Genomic DNA, 18,505 nt, shown 5'->3' with positions numbered 1-18,505 from the left:
GGCCTTCTTGGCCACCTGGGCACACTGCTGGCTCATGTTCAGGCAGCTGTCAATCAGCACCCCCAGGTCCCTCTCTGTTTGGCAGCTCTCAGCCACTCTGACCCCAGCCTGTAGCTCTGCATGGGGTTGTTGTGGCCAAAGTGCAGCACCTGGCACTTGGACTTGTTGAATGCCATCCTGTTGGACTCTGTCCATCTGTCCAGTTGGTCGAGGTCCCTCTGCAGAGCCCTTCTACCCTCTAACTGACCAACATCTGCTCCTAACTTGGTGTCATCTGCAAATTTGCTGATGACTGACTCAACCCCCTCATCCAGATCATCAATGAAGATGTTAAAGAGGATGGGGCCCAGCACTGATCCCTGGGGGACGCCACTGGTGCCTGGCTGCCAGCTGGCTGTGGCACCATTCACCACCACTCTCTGGGCTCAGCCCTCCAGCCAATTCCTAGCCCAGCACAGCGTGTTGTGGTCCAAGCCACGAGCCACCTGTAGGTTCCCCTCAGGTGCTGGAAGGCAGCTTTAAGGTCCCCTTGGAGTCTTCTCTTCTCCAGTCTGCCTGAAGGAACTGTTAAGTTTCAGGACAGCAATACAGGACCAGAAGAGTTCAGCACACTCCATTATGCTCACTCCTGGCACTTGATAGTGTGTTAGAAAGACAGGCAGTAGTTTAATATGCAGAAATAATTCACTTGGACACAAACTACATTAGGGCCACTGTGACTTAGGGGGGAAACAATGAAAGATTATGCCCCTGGCAAGCCTTACAGCACAGACAGGAGCTGGAGTTTCTGGTTGGCATTTTGGGTTTGATCCTGTGTACAACAAGCACAGGCAAAACAACAAAAGCTGAGGAGACAAGCTGCTTTTGCTCACAACATCAAGTTTTGGGGGGTTATCAAACCCTACAGGAAAGGAGTTATTTTTCAGTCTTCAGTTCTTCAAGGGTTTCCTGACAGCAGCATTCCATCACTCACAGCAGTGCCTTGTGAAAGTTCAAATAAACAGTAATTCCTTCATAGTGATTATGTTAAGATTCCCTTTCAAACACGTTCCAGGCTGCATCCTTGTAGCTGCACACACCCTTGCCCTCCAAAGGAAGCTTCCATGCACACAGAGCACCCCATGCACATGCAAGGAGCAGTGCAGCACAAGGCAAGACCTGTCCAGTACCATTCAATCATCACACCTTCCTAGGGCTACAAAACCAAAGCCTCTGACAGGTGCTTTCAGAGGCTACCTCTTACAGCAGCTAACCTGTCTTCAAGGGCAAACAATGCCACTTGGCACTCAGCTGAGAGTCACAGAATCACAGAATTGTCAGGGTTGGAAGGGGCATCAAGGAACACCCAGCTCCAGCCCCCTGCCATGGCCAGGGACACCTCACACTACAGCAGGTTGCTCATAGCCACATCCAGCCTGGCCTTAACTTCCAGGGATGAGGCTTTCAACACCTCCCTGGGCAACCTCTTCCAGGGTCTCACCACTCTCATGGGAAAGAGCTTCTTCCTAACATCCAATCTGAATCTACCCATTTCTAGTTTTGTTCCATCCCCCCCAGTCCTATCACTCCCTGACACCCTCAAAAGTCCCTCCCCAGCTTTCTTGGAGCCTCCTTCAGATCCTGGAAGGCCACAATTAGGTCTCCTCAGAGCCTTCTCCTCTCCAGACTGAACAACCCCAACTCCCTCAGTCTGTCCTCATAGCAGAGCAGCTCCAGCACTCTGCTCATCCACATGGCCCTTCTCTGGACACCTTCTAGCACCTCCAGATCCTTCCTGCCCTAGGGGTTCCAGATCTGGATGCCGTACTCCAGGTGGGGTCTGAGCAGAGCGGAGTAGAGGGGCAGAATCACTTCCTAAACACTGTTTAAATTTCAACTCACCTGGCCTTTTTTCTGCCTTTTTTCTTTGTCCCTCCATTGCTCACACTCAAACTACCCCCCAAACCTGCAGGCCTGTTGAACACAGCTCATTTCAAGAAGCCTCCTCTCTAGCACCATCCCTAACACACCACTTCAACCCCCCCCCCAAGCCATGACTTACTTCTTCCAGGCTTGCGAACCTCTTTCATCACTTTAATCTTGATGTCAGCATTGTTCCCTTCCAACATCATGGGTGTGATTTTAAAGGAATTTGGCACAGGCTCCGGGGCTGCCTCCATCCCTCGCTTCGGGTCGTCTCCAGCCGCGCTGTAATTCAGGGCTCCTCGAGGCACCGCGTTGGCAGCAGCTTTGTGATCCAAGCCGTCCTCACTCAAGCAATTGAATTCAACAGGTAGAGAGTCCAAGTCGTTGGGTAAGGTTTCATCCTCTCCCACAGCAGCTGGAACTGAAGGAGCCATCTGCACAGGTAAGCCATCAATTTGTTTTTCCAGTGGCTGGCAGTTCTCTGCTTTCTTCTCCCCGTTGCCGTCTTGGACAATACTGTTGTTGGGATCTACAGATTAGAAGAGTCACAGAATCAACAAGGCTGGAAAAAGACCTCAGAGATCATCAGGTCCAACCTGTCACCCAACACCTCCTGACAACTAAACCATGGCTCCAAGTGCCACAGCCAAGCCCCTCTTGAACACCTCCAGGGATGGGGACTCCACCACCTCCCTGGGCAGCACATTCCAATAGGCAATCTCTCTTTCTGGGAAGAACTTTCTCCTCACCTCCAGCCTAAACCTCCCCTGCCACAGCTTGAGACTGTGTCCTCTTGTTCTGGTGCTGCTTGCCTGGCAGAAGAGACCAACCCCCACCTGGCTACAACCTCCCTTCAGGGAGTTGGAGAGAGCAAGAAGGTCTCCCCTGAGCCTCCTCTTCTCCAGGCTAAGCAACCCCAGCTCCCTCAGCCTCTCCTCACAGGGCTGTGCTCCAGACCCCTCCCCAGCTTTGTTGCCCTTCTCTGGACACCTTCCAGCATCTCAACATCTTTCCTAACCTGAGGAGCCCAGAACTGGACACAGGACTCAAGGTGTGGCCTCAGCAGTGCTGAGCACAGGGCACAATGACTTCCCTGCTCCTGCTGGTTACACTATTCTTGATGCAGGCCAGGATGCCATTGGCCTTCTTGGCCCCCTGGGCACACTGCTGGCTCATGTTCAACTGCTGTCAACCAGTACCCCCAGGTCCCTTTCTGCCTGGCTGCTTTCCAGGCACTCCAACCTCAGCCTGTAGAAGAGACCAACCCCCACCTGGCTACAACCTTCCTTCAGGCAGTTGTAGAGAGCAATAATGTCTCCCCTGAGCCTCCTCTTCTCCAGGCTCAAGTGTATCTTGCTAGTGCATGGCTGCAGCATGAAAACCCCAAAAGGCAACAGTTCTGTATCCTTCCATGTTCAAAGCATTGTGTAGTGACCTGACACTGCTGGACAACTCTCCAGGGCATTTCTTCAATCTCTGAGGAGACCAAGGAAAGACTTCCCCCTCTGGACTGTTCTCATTTCACAGCACTATCATGAGGCCACCATTTTCTACCTTCCTGTTGCACTGTTATGACCTCTAAAGTAAACTGACATTCCCCTTCCTTCCCCAAAGCCCAGCTAACAGAGTTTGCTTCTGACTCCATTGGCTGCAATAGGGCTACAAGGATGCTGAAAATACCCCAAGCAGGTTCACTTTCCCCTGTACTGTGTCACAGTATCACAGTGTAACTAAGGTTGGAAAAGACCTCGAGGATCATCGAGTCCAACCTGTCACCAGACACCTCATGACTAGACCATGGCACCAAGTGCCACATCCAATCCCCTCTTGAACACCTCCAGGGATGGGGACTCCAACACCTCCCTGGGCAGCACATTCCAATGACTAACAACTCTCTCTGGGAAGAACTTTCTCCTCACCTCAAGCCTAAACTTCCCCTGGCACAGCTTGAGACTGTGTCCTCTTGTTCTGGTGCTGCTTGCCTGGAAGAAGAGACCAACCCCCACTTGGCTACAACCACCTTTCAGGTAGTTGTAGAGGGCAATGAGGTCACCCCTGAGCCTCCTCTTCTCCAGGCTAATAATGTGCTATATCCTGAGCACATCTGGAGTACTGCCCCAGGTCAAGAGGGACAGGGATATACCAGAGAGTGTCCAACAGAGGCTACAAGGATGATGAAGGGACTGGAATATGTCTGATGAGGGAAAGCTGAGAGACTTGGGGCTGTTTAGCCTAGAGAAGACTGAGAGGGGATCTGATCCCCTTTATCTGAAGGGTGGGTGTCAGGAAGAAGGGTCCAGGCTCTTTTCAGTGCTGTCCCTGTGAGAGGACAAAGGGCAATGGATACAAACTCAAATCCAGGAGGTCCCATCTCAAAATGAGGAAAAACCTCTTTGCTGTGGGGATGCTAGAGCAGGCTGCCCAGAGAGGTTGTGGAGTCTCCTTCTGGGGAGACTTCCAAGACCCATCTGGATGTGTTCCTGTGTGCCCTGCCCTAGGGGATCCTGCTTTGACTGGGGGGTTTGACTTGATCTCCAGAGAGATCCAACCCCTACCACTCTGTGATTCTCTCCATAGGTGGGTAAGAAAATTGCTTTTTGTAGAAAATCCAAGTGAAAGCATACTTTAACTTTCCTTCCCCACCACAGATGACACAAGTGAGAACTAAAAGCTGATTTGAAGTCCTTGCTACCTCCAAACCATCAGGGTGAAAATTTTCAGTGTTTTTTTTCTTTAAAGTAGTTCAAACTTATTAATATTTTTTGTTCTAGACTTCATAACCTACAGCAGCAGCTTATTTATCTAGGCTGACACAGGAAACAGTCCTATGTGACACCAAACCATACATACATGCTCATAGCCCCTTTTGAATCAGCTTAGAAATCACAGAGAGCTGCTTCTTTAAGAAAAGGGACAGGGGGGGAACCAATTTTCCCCTAATATCCAATTTAAACCTCCCCTGGCACAATTTCATAGTATCATAGTATCAGTCAGGGCTGGAAGGGACCACAAGGATCATCTAGTTCCAACCTCCCTGCCATGGGCAGGGACACCCCACACTAGATCAGCCTGGCCACAGCCTCAGCCAGCCTGGGCTTAAACACCTCCAGGGACGGGGCCTCAACCACCTCCCTGGACAACCCATTCCAGGGCTTCACCACTCTCATGGGGAAGAACTTCCTCCTCACCTCCAGCCTCAATCTCCCCACCTCCAGCTTCATTCCATTCCCCCTAGTCCTATCACTACCTGAGAGCCTGAGCAGTCCCTCCCCAGCCTTCCTGTAGGCCCCCTTCAGATACTGGAAGGCCACAATGAGGTCACCTCAGAGCCTTCTTTTCTCCAGACTGAACAACCCCAACTCTTTCAGTCTGTCCTCATAGGAGAGGTGTTCCAGCCCTCTGATCATCCTCATGGGCCTTCTCTGGACACCTTCCAGCACCTCCAGATCCCTCTTGCAATAGGGGCTCCAGAACTGGAGGCAGTTACTCCAGGTGGGGTCTCACCAGAGCTGAGTAGAATCACAGAGTTGCTCTGCTTGGATGAGACCTCTAAGATCATCAAGTCCAGCTGTTAACCTAAGCCCACTATACCCACTAAACCATGTCTGACAGTGCCATTTCCACAGGTTTCTTGAACACCTCCAGGGCTGGTGACTCCACCACCTGCCTGGGCAGCCTGTTCCAGTGGCTGACTGCTCTTGCAGCAAAGTTTTCCTGAACACAGCTATTCCCACTTGTGGCTGCTGTACTGCTGTACCTTTGTTTGCTGGGCCACCTTTGAGGTTCAGATATGATGGGGATCCAGAAGCAGAGGGTGGCCCTTTCCCCCCAACATGATTGGTGACCACTGGTGACTGTGGCCTTCTCAGCAGGGGGGACATGCTACGCCTTCTCTTCAGAGACGCCGGAGTGTTGAGCTCTCCGGGGCGCTTGATCTTATTCTGAGGTCCAGCAACAAATTCATCTGCTTCATCTATCATCATACCCTGAAAAGCAAAGGAAAAAGAGCATTCATTTTATGAAATGCAAACTGCTTCATTGATGGGAGGCCCTGTGTCAAAATACAGGTGGCTTTCAGATCACTTGACAGCTCTGAGCAGAAACCTGATGTAGCTCCAGAGCCCTCAACACAGAAAGGACGTGGACCTGATGGAGCAGGTCCAGAGGACACAATGAAGATGACTGTGGGCCTGTGTGGTGGGTTGAAATTTCCCCCCCAGCATTAACTTTGCCAGACCAGCCCAGCTGGAAGCAAATGAAAGCTCTATTTACAAGCACAGCCTAAAACTACCACAGCCTGGAACACCTCTTGTGTTCAAACAGGCTGAGGGAGCTGGGGTTATTCAATGTGCAGAAGAGAGGGCTCCAGGGAGACCTAACATCAGCCTTCCAGCATCTGAAGGGGGCCTGCAAGAAGGCTGCAGAGGGACTGTTTGCAAAGGCCTGCAGTGATAGGATGAGGGACAATGGTTTGAAATGAAAGAAGAGTAGATTTAGATTGGATGATAGGAACAAGTTCTTTTCCAGGAGGGTGTCTGAACACTGGAACAGGTTGCCCAGGGAGGCTAGTTGAGGCCCTGTCCCTGAAGATACTTAAGATCAGGCTCAACAAGGCTCTGAGCAACCTGATTTAGTGGAGGATGTCCCTGCTGACAGCAGAGGGTTTGGACTAGATGACCTTTGGAGGTCCTTTCCAACCCAAACCACTCTGTGATTCTGCACTGCAAGCAAAGGCCAGTGCCACCCTGTGTAAAAGCACAATTCTTTACAGGTTTCTCTTGGACCACATGAAAGGAAGCCCTGCTCTGTACATGACAGTTAGCAACAGTGCAGTCATGGGAGAGACAATCTACTCAAACTATCTCAAAACAGGGTAAAGATAACTATAGAGCAGGCGGTGTGGCTCCTCCTACCTTCTTATCCTGTTTAAACGGATTGCCAAATGTATGAAGTCTTTTGGGTTGGTCTGGGTCAATCTCCCGAAGAGGTGAAGGCATCATTTTTAGGTATTCCTGGTAATTTCCCATTTGAGCAACAGGAACACTATGAAGGCAGTCTGCAACAGAACCAGAGAGCTTCATTTAGTCCACTTGAAAACTGAGGCAACACAAAGCTGACACACTTTGATGGTGAGCGTTAGCATTTGAGAACTAGACAGGACTCCTGCTCATTCTGAAAGGAGAGCTGAAGGCCACAATGTCAGACAAAGGGCTGGCAAGAGGTGAGTTTAATTGGCAGAAGAATGAAAACCAAGCAAGATTCATCTCTAGTAGCAATTGCATTTCACAGAATCACCAAGGTTGGAAGAGACCTCAAAGATCAAGTCCAACCTGGCACCACAGACCTCATGCCTAAACCAGGGCACCAAGTGCCACGTCCAGTCCCCTCTTGAACACCATCAGGGATGGGGACTCCAACACCTCCCTGGGCAGCACATTCCAATGGCCAATCTCTCTTGCTGGGAAGAACTTTCTCCTCACCTCCAGCCTAAACCTCCCCTGGCACAGCTTGAGACTGTGTCCTCTTGTTCTGGTGCTGGTTGCTTGAGGGAAGAGACCAACCCCCACCTGGCTACAACCTCCCTTCAGGCAGTTGCAGAGAGCAAGAAGATCTCCCCTGAGCCTCCTCTTCTCCAGGCTAAGCAACCCCAGCTCCCTCAGCCTCTCCTCACAGGGCTGTGCTCAAGGCCTCTCCCCAGCCTCGTTGCCCTTCTCTGGACACATTGAAGTGTCTCAATGTCCTTCTGAGGGGCCCAGAACTGGACACAGGACTCAAGGTGTGGCCTAACCAGTGCAGAGTACAGGGTAAACCAAAAGAAGCCTTTCCTACTCTAAGGCACCAGCACTATAGAAAAACTAAATCCACAACAACAATAATAATAAAAAAGCATTTCTACTGAACTTTAGTATGCAGGAAAGCTCTCCCATCAAACTTGCTTTTAAAATTCAAAGCAAGCACGACATTTTGCATGACAAAAAGCAAAAGTCTCCTTCTTTTCCCTTGAGGGTCAAGAAAAGAACACTGACTGACTCCAAGGATGCTACCGTCCGCTTCTGCTCCCACGCCCAGGACAGAAAACACTGCTTTAGGGAATAAGCTAGAGCTGTACTCTCTCCAAACTGCTGCTCAGCAGTGCCTACTTACCTTCATCCTGCCCCAAGATGAGCCTGTGTGTTTTCAGGAGGTTGGTTCTCATTCTAGTGAGCTGGTCCAGAAGACTGCGACGAGGAATATCGTATGCATTCCTGAATGCCTGTGGCTTCAGATCCTGGTGTGGTGGTAACAAAACAAAGAACCTTCAGTGGGCCCATCAGGTCTCTTCACACACAGAGAAATGCTTCTCTGCACTGAAATCATGTTCAATATAGCCAAAAATTATTCTGAGGTAACTTCAGAGCTTTGTAACTGAACACAGCAGCCTCAATGAGTCTGTCCAAGATCCTATTCAACCTTAGCTCTTTCAGCTCTATTAAGACTTAAGCATGTTAATTCCTGGAGGAACAACACTAGCTGCCACTTAAAACACAGCAATCTTCATTTCCCAGAATCACAGAATTATTAGGGTTGGAAGGGACCTCAAGGATCATCTAGTTCCAACCCCCCTGCCAACTAGATCAGGTTGCTCAGAGCCACATCCAGCCTGGCCTTAAAAACCTCCGGGGATGAGGCTTCCACCACCTCCCTGGGCAGCCTGTTCCTGATATTCTCAATGTCCCAAAAGCAAGTGTAAAAACATTGATTCTTTTCAGTATTTCTGTCTGTGCTGCACTGATAGAATCACAAAATGGTTCAGGGTGGAAGGGACCCTACAACATCATCTAGTTCCTACCCACCCGCCATGGGCAGGGACACCTCCCGCTAGACCAAGTTGCTCAAAGCCTCATCCAAGCCTTCAAAACTCAGTGAAACTCCTTCACTAGACCAAGTTGCTCAGAGCCTCATTCAGCCTTCAAAACTCAGTGGACCTACTTCCTCCTCCTCCACCAGGTCCCTAAAAGCTATGGCTGGCAAGAGAGGGGCTCAAGTGCTTGGTCACGGAGGATCACTGTGTGCCGCTTACCTTGTTTAGAAGTCCGATGTGGAAGCCGGCAAATTCTTTGACGTTCATTTCCGCCAGCCTCAGTGGAGATTCCCCAGTGATCCCTTGCAGCAGTTGCTTAAAATCCCTACTGTGTACCAAGGAGAGGCCACTGGAGTGATTTTTCACTTTTATTCCAATCTCTTGTGGAACTTTCTTACCCACTGAACCTATTATCCGCTCCGACTCTATTTTTGTCTAGAATGGAATCACACCACGAGTTAAAGAATCAGCAGGCACGGCAGGCTCCCAGCACAAAACACACAGCACAGGCACAGAATAAAACTGCTAATTTACTTCCCAACTACTCAACAAATGGGAGAACCACCTACCCAGGGATGGATTGGGTTACATGGATTAGATCTTGAGCAGAAAGCAATCCCTAATGTGCTCTGGCACGTGGAAAAACCCCCCAAAATATTTAGCCGGTGTGTGTAAATTTATGTGCCAGGAGGAGGTCTGTGAATACCCCTGATTGTGCTGCAAGTCTGTGATGCTTTTGTGTCCCTGAAGGATCATCTTAAAAGGGATTGGGGGGGTGGGAAGAGGAAAGCAGGATGCTTTAGGCTACTGTAAAGGTGCAGCTAAACCAACGCTATTACTTGGCTGCAGCATCCTAAAGTTTGGATTTTCTTTCTGAAACGACCTAGGAACTGAAGCTGGCACTCAGCTAAATGGGAACTCATAAAAAGAACAGAGATTTGCTCCATTGGCAGGTTTCTAAACACACAGCATTTCCTCAATGAGCCCAGATTGATTATAGCTACAGATCATTTTACTCTATTCAGCTTTAACTGCATTCAAAGTAAGATTTTGGTCTTCTTTTACCCACTTGCAGTACCTCCAAAAACCATCAAAACAACCCACCAACACAACCCAACCAACCAAAACCCCCAAGCCCCACAGTGATTGCAACCCACTCCCCACCTCCCACCCCCCCACACACCCTCCCAAGATTTGCTCCTCTGCAGAGTTTGCTTCATTATCTGTGGGGGAGCTCTGGAAACAAGGCCAGCAGGAGCACAGCAGAGCTCTGGAACTGCTTGTCCCTGACACAGAAGCTTCTAAAGTATCCAACCCACTTAAAGCTGCTTCCCGTGCTGAGGTGGGCTGTGAAAACCACAGCAGCCATCCCAAGCCATTCCAACTCCATACTGCAGATAATGATATGCAAATTTGGATTATTGAAGTGCCCCAAAACACCCCAGCCAGTTTCATGTCTAATAGATGCTCAGTCACACAGAGGCTTTGTCTTTGGGGGTTCTTTTTTGGTACAGGACTTTGTGCATTCTTTAAGGTGGAGGATTTGTTAAGGTTATTTCTTTTCCTGTGTGATTCTTTAAAGGCTGCACTGCTTCTCCCCACTGACTTCCAGACATTCAAGTGCTGTTGTAAGAACCACTCATGCAAGGAGGCAGGGCTTGCAGACAGTGACACCTGCAATGGCATTCCTGACAAGACAAAAAAGAGCTACAAGAAAGAGACTCTTTCCCAGCAGGTCATGCTTAACACATGGAATGATGTGACCTGAAGGAAGCAGGAAGCTGTGTTTTTGCACCCACACACTTTTGGGTGTTTGGTTTGGGGGTTTTCTTTTGGAACACAGACATTGCCAAGGCACACATGGAAATAAACAAGAGACTGAGAGCAAGCCTCTGACTTCAGCTGTGAAGAACAATGGCAGTCATAAATCCAATCAGTGATCGTCTTTGGAGTGTAAAGATCTAGCAGAGAGTCAAAGCTGAAGAAGTCTCCTGCACACTCCTCTCCACCACTTACAGAAGGCACAAACACTGGCTACAGAAGCCCTCTGGACTGATCCCTGCTGGCTGTGGGAATGCTCAACAGCCCTCAGTGAGCATCAGTGCTGCACACCCATAGCAACTCCCCCAGGGATTCACTGCTTCAGCATCAGAGTACCACAAACTAAAGCATCAACGCACTTCTAATTGCAAAGGTTTTATCAATACTACCTGTTGGCTGAGTTTTTTAAGGTAAGAGATAACACTGTAACTAAGTCCACAATCTAAATTATCTGATATCAGATTTGGAGCTCCCATCATCCTTAGGGCTTTCTTTAATGGCTATAAGGAAAACAAAATACACAATAGTAAGAGAATAAGTCTTTCAAACGAAGAATTTAATCAGCTCAAATTACAGGAAGCTAAGGCACGTGGAGCAGTGCTCTAGCTTTTTCCACTTTTGGCCACTAAAATTCCAGTCTATTCAGAGAACATGGGACATGAGTTTGGCAGGCTAGCTAGCTCACAGTGGACGTTATGCCACATTACCAAGACACCACACAGCGTGGTGCCGCTGGCAATTTCCACTCAAAGGCTTCGGTACCAGAATAGCCGGGATGATGCAAGTCCATATTGAGGTGCATTGTCCAAGCTACATGTAGAAGGTGACACAGTGCCTCCCCTACCCCCCCCCCCACCCTTTCTCTGGCCCAGCCAGCTCTCTTGGTATCAAGCTTCCCAAGTTCTAGCACTTCACCAAACAGTTCTGCCTCTTCCTTAACAAGTTACCAAAACGGTGCCAAATTTTGAGCTCTCTCTGAGCAATCCAAAGAGCTTTTAGATCAAAGCTTAGTTAAGCTTCAATGAACAGAAGCCACATAGAATTTCTAGTCATACTGAGTGCTAGTTACTAGGTTAACAGATTCTGTTTCTTTCAAGTGTCAGACCTGATCTACATACCTCTGCAAAGCAAAATGTTTACCACCTAAAAGGTCAACATTCGCTACATAAACAAAATTTACTAGGAAGAGGTATGATGCACAGGACTCTGGTCACACCAGCCTTTCATACCCAGGAGGATGAAATGAGGAAAGGAACATACCAGTAAGTAGTAAGGAGGCATGGTTTTTAAGTAGTTGTCAAAAGCCTGGCGCCACTTCAGATTGGGCTTAAGTTTGTGAACCTTAAACAAATCATCTGCAACAAGGAAAACAACAAAGAAGGTTTCATTGATACAATCCCAGACCAGCATCCACAAATCCCACCTGCCAGGTTTCCCCCCTCCCTGCTCTCCTCCCTCCACCCATCTCTCCCGTTGGGGCTGCCCCAGAAAAACTGGCCTTAGCCTTAGGTTTGAAGGATTGTGAAATCCCAATCCTAGCTGCAGTAGACAATCCAGAACAAGTCCTCATTATAGTCACACTTAAGAGCACACCAGACAAAATACTGCACACAACTACCAGCAGCATAGAAGGTGCAACAGATCCACCTGTTGAAGAGTTTCACCTCCCTTGCCTCTCTCTTGCATCAGCAGGGACTCCCTGTATCTGATTAAACCAAACAACAGTCATTGGATTCAATTTCCATCTTCAACCCAGCTTGCTTTTGTTCAACCTGTATGATGAATTCTGGTCTCCAGTAAAAACATTCTTGGGGAAAAGGGAAAAGGAGGAGAAAAAAAAAGGGGGGAGGGGGGGGGGAGCAAAAAAACATCAGAGCAAGGAATCCCTCTGGTCAACTTTGGTGGATTCTGCTGATACCAGCAGGAGCTGCCCTTGGCAGAGAAGGGGTGCACCTCCAGCCACATTGCCTGCCTCATGCCACAGCAGCACACTCTCCCACAGATAACAGATGAGAGACAATCATCAGCCACAAAACCTGCTGCCCTTTAAGAAGAGGGGCAAACAGCCAGATTACTTTCTCTGGCCAGGGCTTTAGAAATGCCTTGCTCACATGAGAGGCGTGCATGGTGCTGTTCAGGAAGCAGAGTTCAAGCATGTCCCTACTTGCTGCACACACTAGGAACAGGGATGGCTGAACATCAAAAATGAATGCAGTATCCTGCAACTGATCCTTTGAAATCATCCATTAGCAAACTCAAGTCTCTCCTTAGCAGGGCTGCAGCATGCTGGCAAAGTGAGGCCAATGAAAGGATGTGCAGGACTGAAGAAAGGGATGTCCCCAAAAACTGCTGGGGACAGCTGCAGGAGCCAGGGATGCACAAAAGAGGTGTGCAAAAGAGAGATGCAGCAAGGGAGTTGCTTTACCCTGATTGGGCTTTCAGGAAGATACCATTTGAAGAAGAACATTTGATTTGCATGGTGCTCTGCTCAAAATGATCAGATGCTCCCACAGTCACCCCACACTCAGTTACAGGCATTTTCCAATTCTGGATCACATACAAAAAACCACACTAGGGAAGCTCCTTCTTCCCTCCTGGCCTGAAGGAAGTAGGGTGCAGTTTGAGAGGACAAGCTGTAACTCCACTCAAACCCTCAATACATCACATGCACTATTATCCACAAGTACCTGTGATGATGTCATGACACAGGGGCAAAGACAGAATAGCATCCACTCTTATCTTGTCCACCTATTAGCTTTCTGCAGCAAAATGGAAGTTATACTTTATCCCTCTCAACAGTCAGAACTGAAGGAAAAGAAACCCAACACCCAAAATCAGGATGTGAAATGTCTGCTGTTCCAGTATGTCCCAATAGTTTGAAGTCCATGAGTTGGTTGTGAGTACAGCTTGAACCTTCAACCCCTTTATCAGCACTTTGTGACTGGGACTCCCTGCACTGCAGCAGCACAGCAGTTCTGCAGTTGGGGCTGCACAGCTGCTCACCAGCAGCATGGATGGTCAGAGTGCACCTTGGGGAGTCAGCTCTGACCCTTACCCCACAGCATGGCAGCAGTCTGTGACAGCAGGAGGAGAACTCCCTGATCTTGGCCATCTACTCAGCCCTGGTGAGGCCTCAGTTTGGAATAGTGTGTTTGGTTCTGGGGTCCCCAGTTTAAGAGGGACAAAGAACTCCTGGAGAGTCCAGCACAGAGTCACTAAGACACTGGAACATCTCTTATGAGAACAAGCTGAGATACCTGGGGCTGTTTAGCCTGGAGAAGAGGAGACTGAGTGAGAGGTCTCATCAGTGCTGATCAATCAGAGGTCAGGAGGATGGAGCCAGACTTTTTTGAGCACTGTCCAGCGACAGGATGAGAGGCAATGGACACAAACTCAACATGTAAACATAAGGAAAAATTCTTCAATCTGAGGGTGGCAGAGCACTGGACCAGGCTGCCCAGAGAGTTTGTGGAGTCTCCTTCCCTGGGAGCACTCCAAACCCACCTGTACATGTTCCTGTGTGATTTACTCTGGGTGATCCTACTCTAGCACTGGGGTTGGACTAGACGGGCTTCAGAGGTCTCTTCCAACCCCTGCCATGCTGTGATTCCATGAAATCTAAGCAGAGCTTCAGCAAAGACCTGCCTGTTTAAAATGACAGCTTCCCCACAACACAAACTCACTGCACCAACCCCTAACTTCTAAAAGGAAGGCAGTCATGGTGGTTAACACAGCCCCAAGTCCCCAAGGTAGCATCACAACATCACCGTCAGCATCTTACCTGCCTCTACCATGAGAGTTTGAGACACACTGTTGGCAGACCGCAACACAGGCACTGGGAATGTACTTTTTGTGCCCTGTGCTGCACATCATGACTTGTATCAATAAGCAAGCAAAGAGTAACCCAGTTAACTGTGTCTTTTTTATAGATCAAACCCCAAACTTTCACAGATAAAATCCATAAAGCACTGAAGAATTCCCTTCGTGAGTTCGTTTTCCTCCAACCCCTTCAATCCATTTTTAGCTACTGCTTTCTGGATGGTCCACTTGCTGCAGAGTTCCTTTTGCTGCTAAACTCAGAGGATGCTACAAGCACTGAGTAATTGGGAACATGGTATTAAAAACCACTAGGGAAGGGCTACAAGGCTGGGGCAACTCTAGGTAGGACTACAGACAGACCAGGGAATGTAAAGCTGCGTTGCAAAGTCTTCATCCACTTCAGATGGAGGTACAGAGCACCCCAATTGTGACAAGCAGGATACCAAGCCACACCTTCAACACTCAGTAACACATAAGGGTCTTGATGCACTTGCAAGCTCAGTGAAAACAAAAACACACAACCAACAAGAGCATAAGAGAGAGAATGGTCAGCAGGAAATTTTGGTGTTTCAGCTGGAGCCTGATCCCAAGAACAGTTCATGTGACAGCAGCCTGCTTGTGAGTGACAGCTTGCACCCTGTAACCTCAAGTAAAAACTTCACATTGTGGGTTTGCTCACGTTACCACTTGTGAATTCCACCTCAGCAAGTACACCACCAGCACCTCTTGCCTCCTGTAACTCTCTGAGCTGTTCAATGACTCTGCACTAACAGGCTTTGGTTTAAGCAGCAGAGACTCGTGATTCCACCTTCACAGAAAGCAGTATGCTGCCCTGCAGGCCATCTAGCCAAACCCAAGGCACCAGGATGTAAAATAGTATCCACCATTAAAAAAAACCCCAAAGTATTCCAGCCTTCTTTTTCCATTGGTATAAAAATGTTCTGGCTCTCCCTCCCAGAGCCCAAGCATGCTGTGTCCACACTGCTGAGAACGACAGCCCTTAGTTTCTAAAGGATCAAATCATTACTTGCAGGTTTTCTCAAGCAGCTGTAAAACCATCAAAGGAAACTGTCCATGTTGCAGCCCTCCATGGGCAGGCACTTGCTAAGTGTTCATCCTTCTGCACATTTAGACCCACAGAGTATTAATCACCTTGCCGTGGCATTTCCAGCAAGGCTGCTTGACTGCTGCTTCTGCTGACACTCCCACTGAATAATCCCTCCTATTGCCCAGCAGCACCTGTCCTCCCACTCAGACAGCTAAGACCAGCCAAGGAAAGCTCTTAGGCAAGGCAGCAGCATTTAGAAGCATACCTCATCTTTGCTAAGCTTGCTCTGGTTTGACTTCTACATGAGCCAGCAGTGTGCCCAAATGGCCAAGAAGGCCAAGGGCATCCTGGCCTGCATCAGGAAGAGTGTGGCCAGCAGGACCAGGGAAGCCAATGTGCCCTGTACTCAGCACTGGTTAGGCCACACCTTGAGTCCTGTGTCCAGTTCTGGGCTCCTCAGTTTAAGAAGGACATTGAGACTCTTGAAGGTGCCCAGAGAAGGGCAACAAAGCTGGGGAGGGGTCTGGAGCACAGCCCTGTGAGGAGAGGCTGAGGGAGCTGGGGTTGCTTAGCCTGGAGAAGAGAAGGCTCAGGGGAGACCTCATTGCCCTCTACAACTACCTGAAGGGAGGTTGTAGCCAGGTTGGGGTTGGTCTCTTCTCCCAGGCAACCAGCACCAGAACAAGAGGACACAGTCTCCAGCTGTGCCAGGGGAGGTTTAGGCTGAAGGTGAGGAAGAAATTCTTCCCAGCAAGAGAGACTGGCCATTGGGATGTGCTGCCCAGGGAGGTGGTGGAGTCCCCATCCCTGGAGGTGTTCAAGAGGGGATTTGATGTAGCACTTAGTGCCATGGTCTAGTAGGCATGAGGTCTTGAGTGACAGGTTGGACTTGGTGATCTTTGAGGTCTTTTCCAACCTTGTTGATTCTATGATTCTATACTTTAGGATCTTGGCTAGTCTCTGCAATGCAATAGCTTTGCTAGTATCAGCTACAGGCAACAAACCTTTGGGAGGAAATGTCTATGATCTGTGGGCAAAGCATGACAGCATCTGTCTGTGAAGTTGTCTTCACAAGTCTGCCTCATACTGAGCATGCAAAAAAAAGGCAAGAACTGCATCCCCACCTCCTCAGTTCTCAGAGCAAACCGTGACCCCAAGCTAGTCCTGGTGCCTCTCTAGAGCCTTTCCCATGAGAGCAAAAAGGATCTGCTTAGCTGCAATGGCACATCCCACATGGTTTGTCTTGCCTCTGTAGAAGATCTAGAGACCAGGGTTTTTGTCAGACAATCAATTTATCACAGTGCATGGGTTGGGTTAACATGGACTGCAGCTTGACTGCTCTATGAAGTCTCATTAATTGGCTCCTCTCCTTACAAAGCTTCAGGTACTGAAAGCAGAGCCATTAAATTACAAGCTAGGGCAGACTACAGCCTTCACAGATCCACTCCTGCAGAAAGTGAGATACAGAATCACCAAATCTCTAGGATGTGGTACAATTTACCTCCTTCAGTCATGGCCCACTACAACTTGTTTCAGTTTGCTCAGGTATCAGCTACAAGCTTGCTCAGGCAGACCTGTCCTGCTTGTCTTTTAGAGCTCCTACATTACCTTCCAAAAAGAGAATTGAACCTTCTCCTGCTCAAAAATGCAAGAAAGAATTCTTAATCACAGAATTGTCAGGGTTGGAAGGCACCTCAAAGACCATCCAGTTCCAACCCCCCTAGCATGGGCAGGGACACCTCACACTACAGCAGGTTGCTCACAGCCACATCCAGCCTGGCTGCAAAAACCTCCAGGCAGGAGGCTTCCACCACCTCCGTGGGCAACCTGTGCCAGTCTCTCACCACCCTCATGGGGAAGAGCTTCTTCCTAACATCCAATCTGAATCTATCCATTTCTAGTTTTCTTTCATCCCTCCCCAGTCCTATCACTCCCTGACACCCTCAAAGGTCCCTCCCCAGCTTTCTTGTAGCCCCCTTCAGATACTGGAAGGCCACAACTAGGCGTCCTCAGAGCATGTTGCTCTTTCTAAGGTTGAATACACATAAACCACCTGATAAAGACAGTGGGCTTGGCTTGGTCTGTAAGAGTCACCAAGAAGGAATGAAAAGAAGTTATCCACTGTACTGTCCCCAGGTAAGTCCTTGTCCTCCAGTACAACATTGTCCCCACAGCTCTGCTGAGCCACTAGGATTAAGTCACAGGGGGAATGCTTAAAACCAGAAACAGCACCTACCTACCAACAAGCACAGAGTCAGTGGGGTTGAAAACACCCACAAATAATTTAATAGGCATCCTGCTTATCATCTTAAAGTCATTTTCTGTACTGCTAAGTGGAAAAGGGGCCAGATTTGCTTCAGTGTTTGCTGTTTATTCCACACAACTTAATTCCACCATGCCTCAGAGACCAAAGGATAAACAAAGTCCTGGAACAAGATCTGAGCATCACACTTTGTACACAAAGTTTGGGTTAGCAATATGGAATGCACAGCATTTGTGTCCTAGAGAAAACTTCTGCTCTACTACTCAGGCAACACAGAAGGGCTGCATTTCCCTTTCAACCACCTTCAGAAATTCAAGATGTGGGATAGCAGGTGAGCAAAGTGCCTGCTGAAAAAGTGCTTAGAGAGTAGGAAGAGCTTTACATCCCTGCAAAAAAAACCAAACCAAACATCCAAGGCAGGGGTAAGGCAAGAGCTGCCAGCAGAACTGAAAACATCCAGCTCAAAATGAACAGGGACATTTCTGTAGGATCAGTGCTGGCTTTTCAGCTAGTGGGTCAGCTGCAGCAGTCCAGGAGCCACACACTTGCAGGAACTCTGATTCAGTCTCAAAGCATCCTGTGGGACATTTGGTTAGGGTTGCATGGATGACTAGGCAAGGCACATTCAAGTGATCAGAAAACACCCACTTTCTTTTCTTTGGTTATAACCAGCATTGTGAAAAAGCATTCCTGAAATCTATTGACATCTCTTTTGTTCTTGGTTTAGAGATGAATGGAAGAGTTCTGCATAAGACAGTAAGAGTCAATGTTAATTCTCTTGATCCCCACTGTTACTCTACACCAATAA

The 18,505-nt window shown here is 48.7% G+C and overlaps 1 protein-coding gene across 6 annotated transcripts in view; it reads right to left on the bottom strand.

The window, feature by feature from the left end:
- LOC137447857 (integrator complex subunit 6-like) overlaps positions 1-18,505 on the bottom strand; it is a 67,418-nt gene that overhangs the window by 5,075 nt on the left and 43,838 nt on the right. For 3 of the 6 annotated variants that reach the window (XR_010988940.1, XM_068151760.1, XM_068151759.1), the window contains 7 exons: positions 11,828-11,922; positions 10,957-11,067; positions 8,966-9,181; positions 8,050-8,173; positions 6,819-6,961; positions 5,663-5,891; positions 2,042-2,434 (listed from right to left, as the gene is read on the bottom strand). Coding sequence is in view for 3 of the 6 variants with exons in the window: in XM_068151760.1 (XP_068007861.1) it covers positions 2,042-2,434; positions 5,663-5,891; positions 6,819-6,961; positions 8,050-8,173; positions 8,966-9,181; positions 10,957-11,067; positions 11,828-11,922 (1,311 nt within the window). In the remaining 3 variants the exon portion in view is untranslated. Of the gene's footprint in view, positions 1-2,041; positions 2,435-5,662; positions 5,892-6,818; positions 6,962-8,049; positions 8,174-8,965; positions 9,182-10,956; positions 11,068-11,827; positions 11,923-18,505 lie in introns of those variants that run through there. The other 3 variants (XM_068151763.1, XM_068151764.1, XM_068151762.1) reach the window with 2 other exon arrangements.

This window comes from Melanerpes formicivorus, unplaced genomic scaffold (assembly GCF_026170545.1).
Source record: "Melanerpes formicivorus ecotype bairdi unplaced genomic scaffold, bMelFor1.0.p_v2 SCAF_22, whole genome shotgun sequence".
NCBI classification, from domain to species: Eukaryota; Metazoa; Chordata; class Aves; order Piciformes; family Picidae; genus Melanerpes; species Melanerpes formicivorus.
Note: the sequence above shows the minus strand (reverse complement) of the source record. Positions and strands in the feature narration are given on the sequence as shown.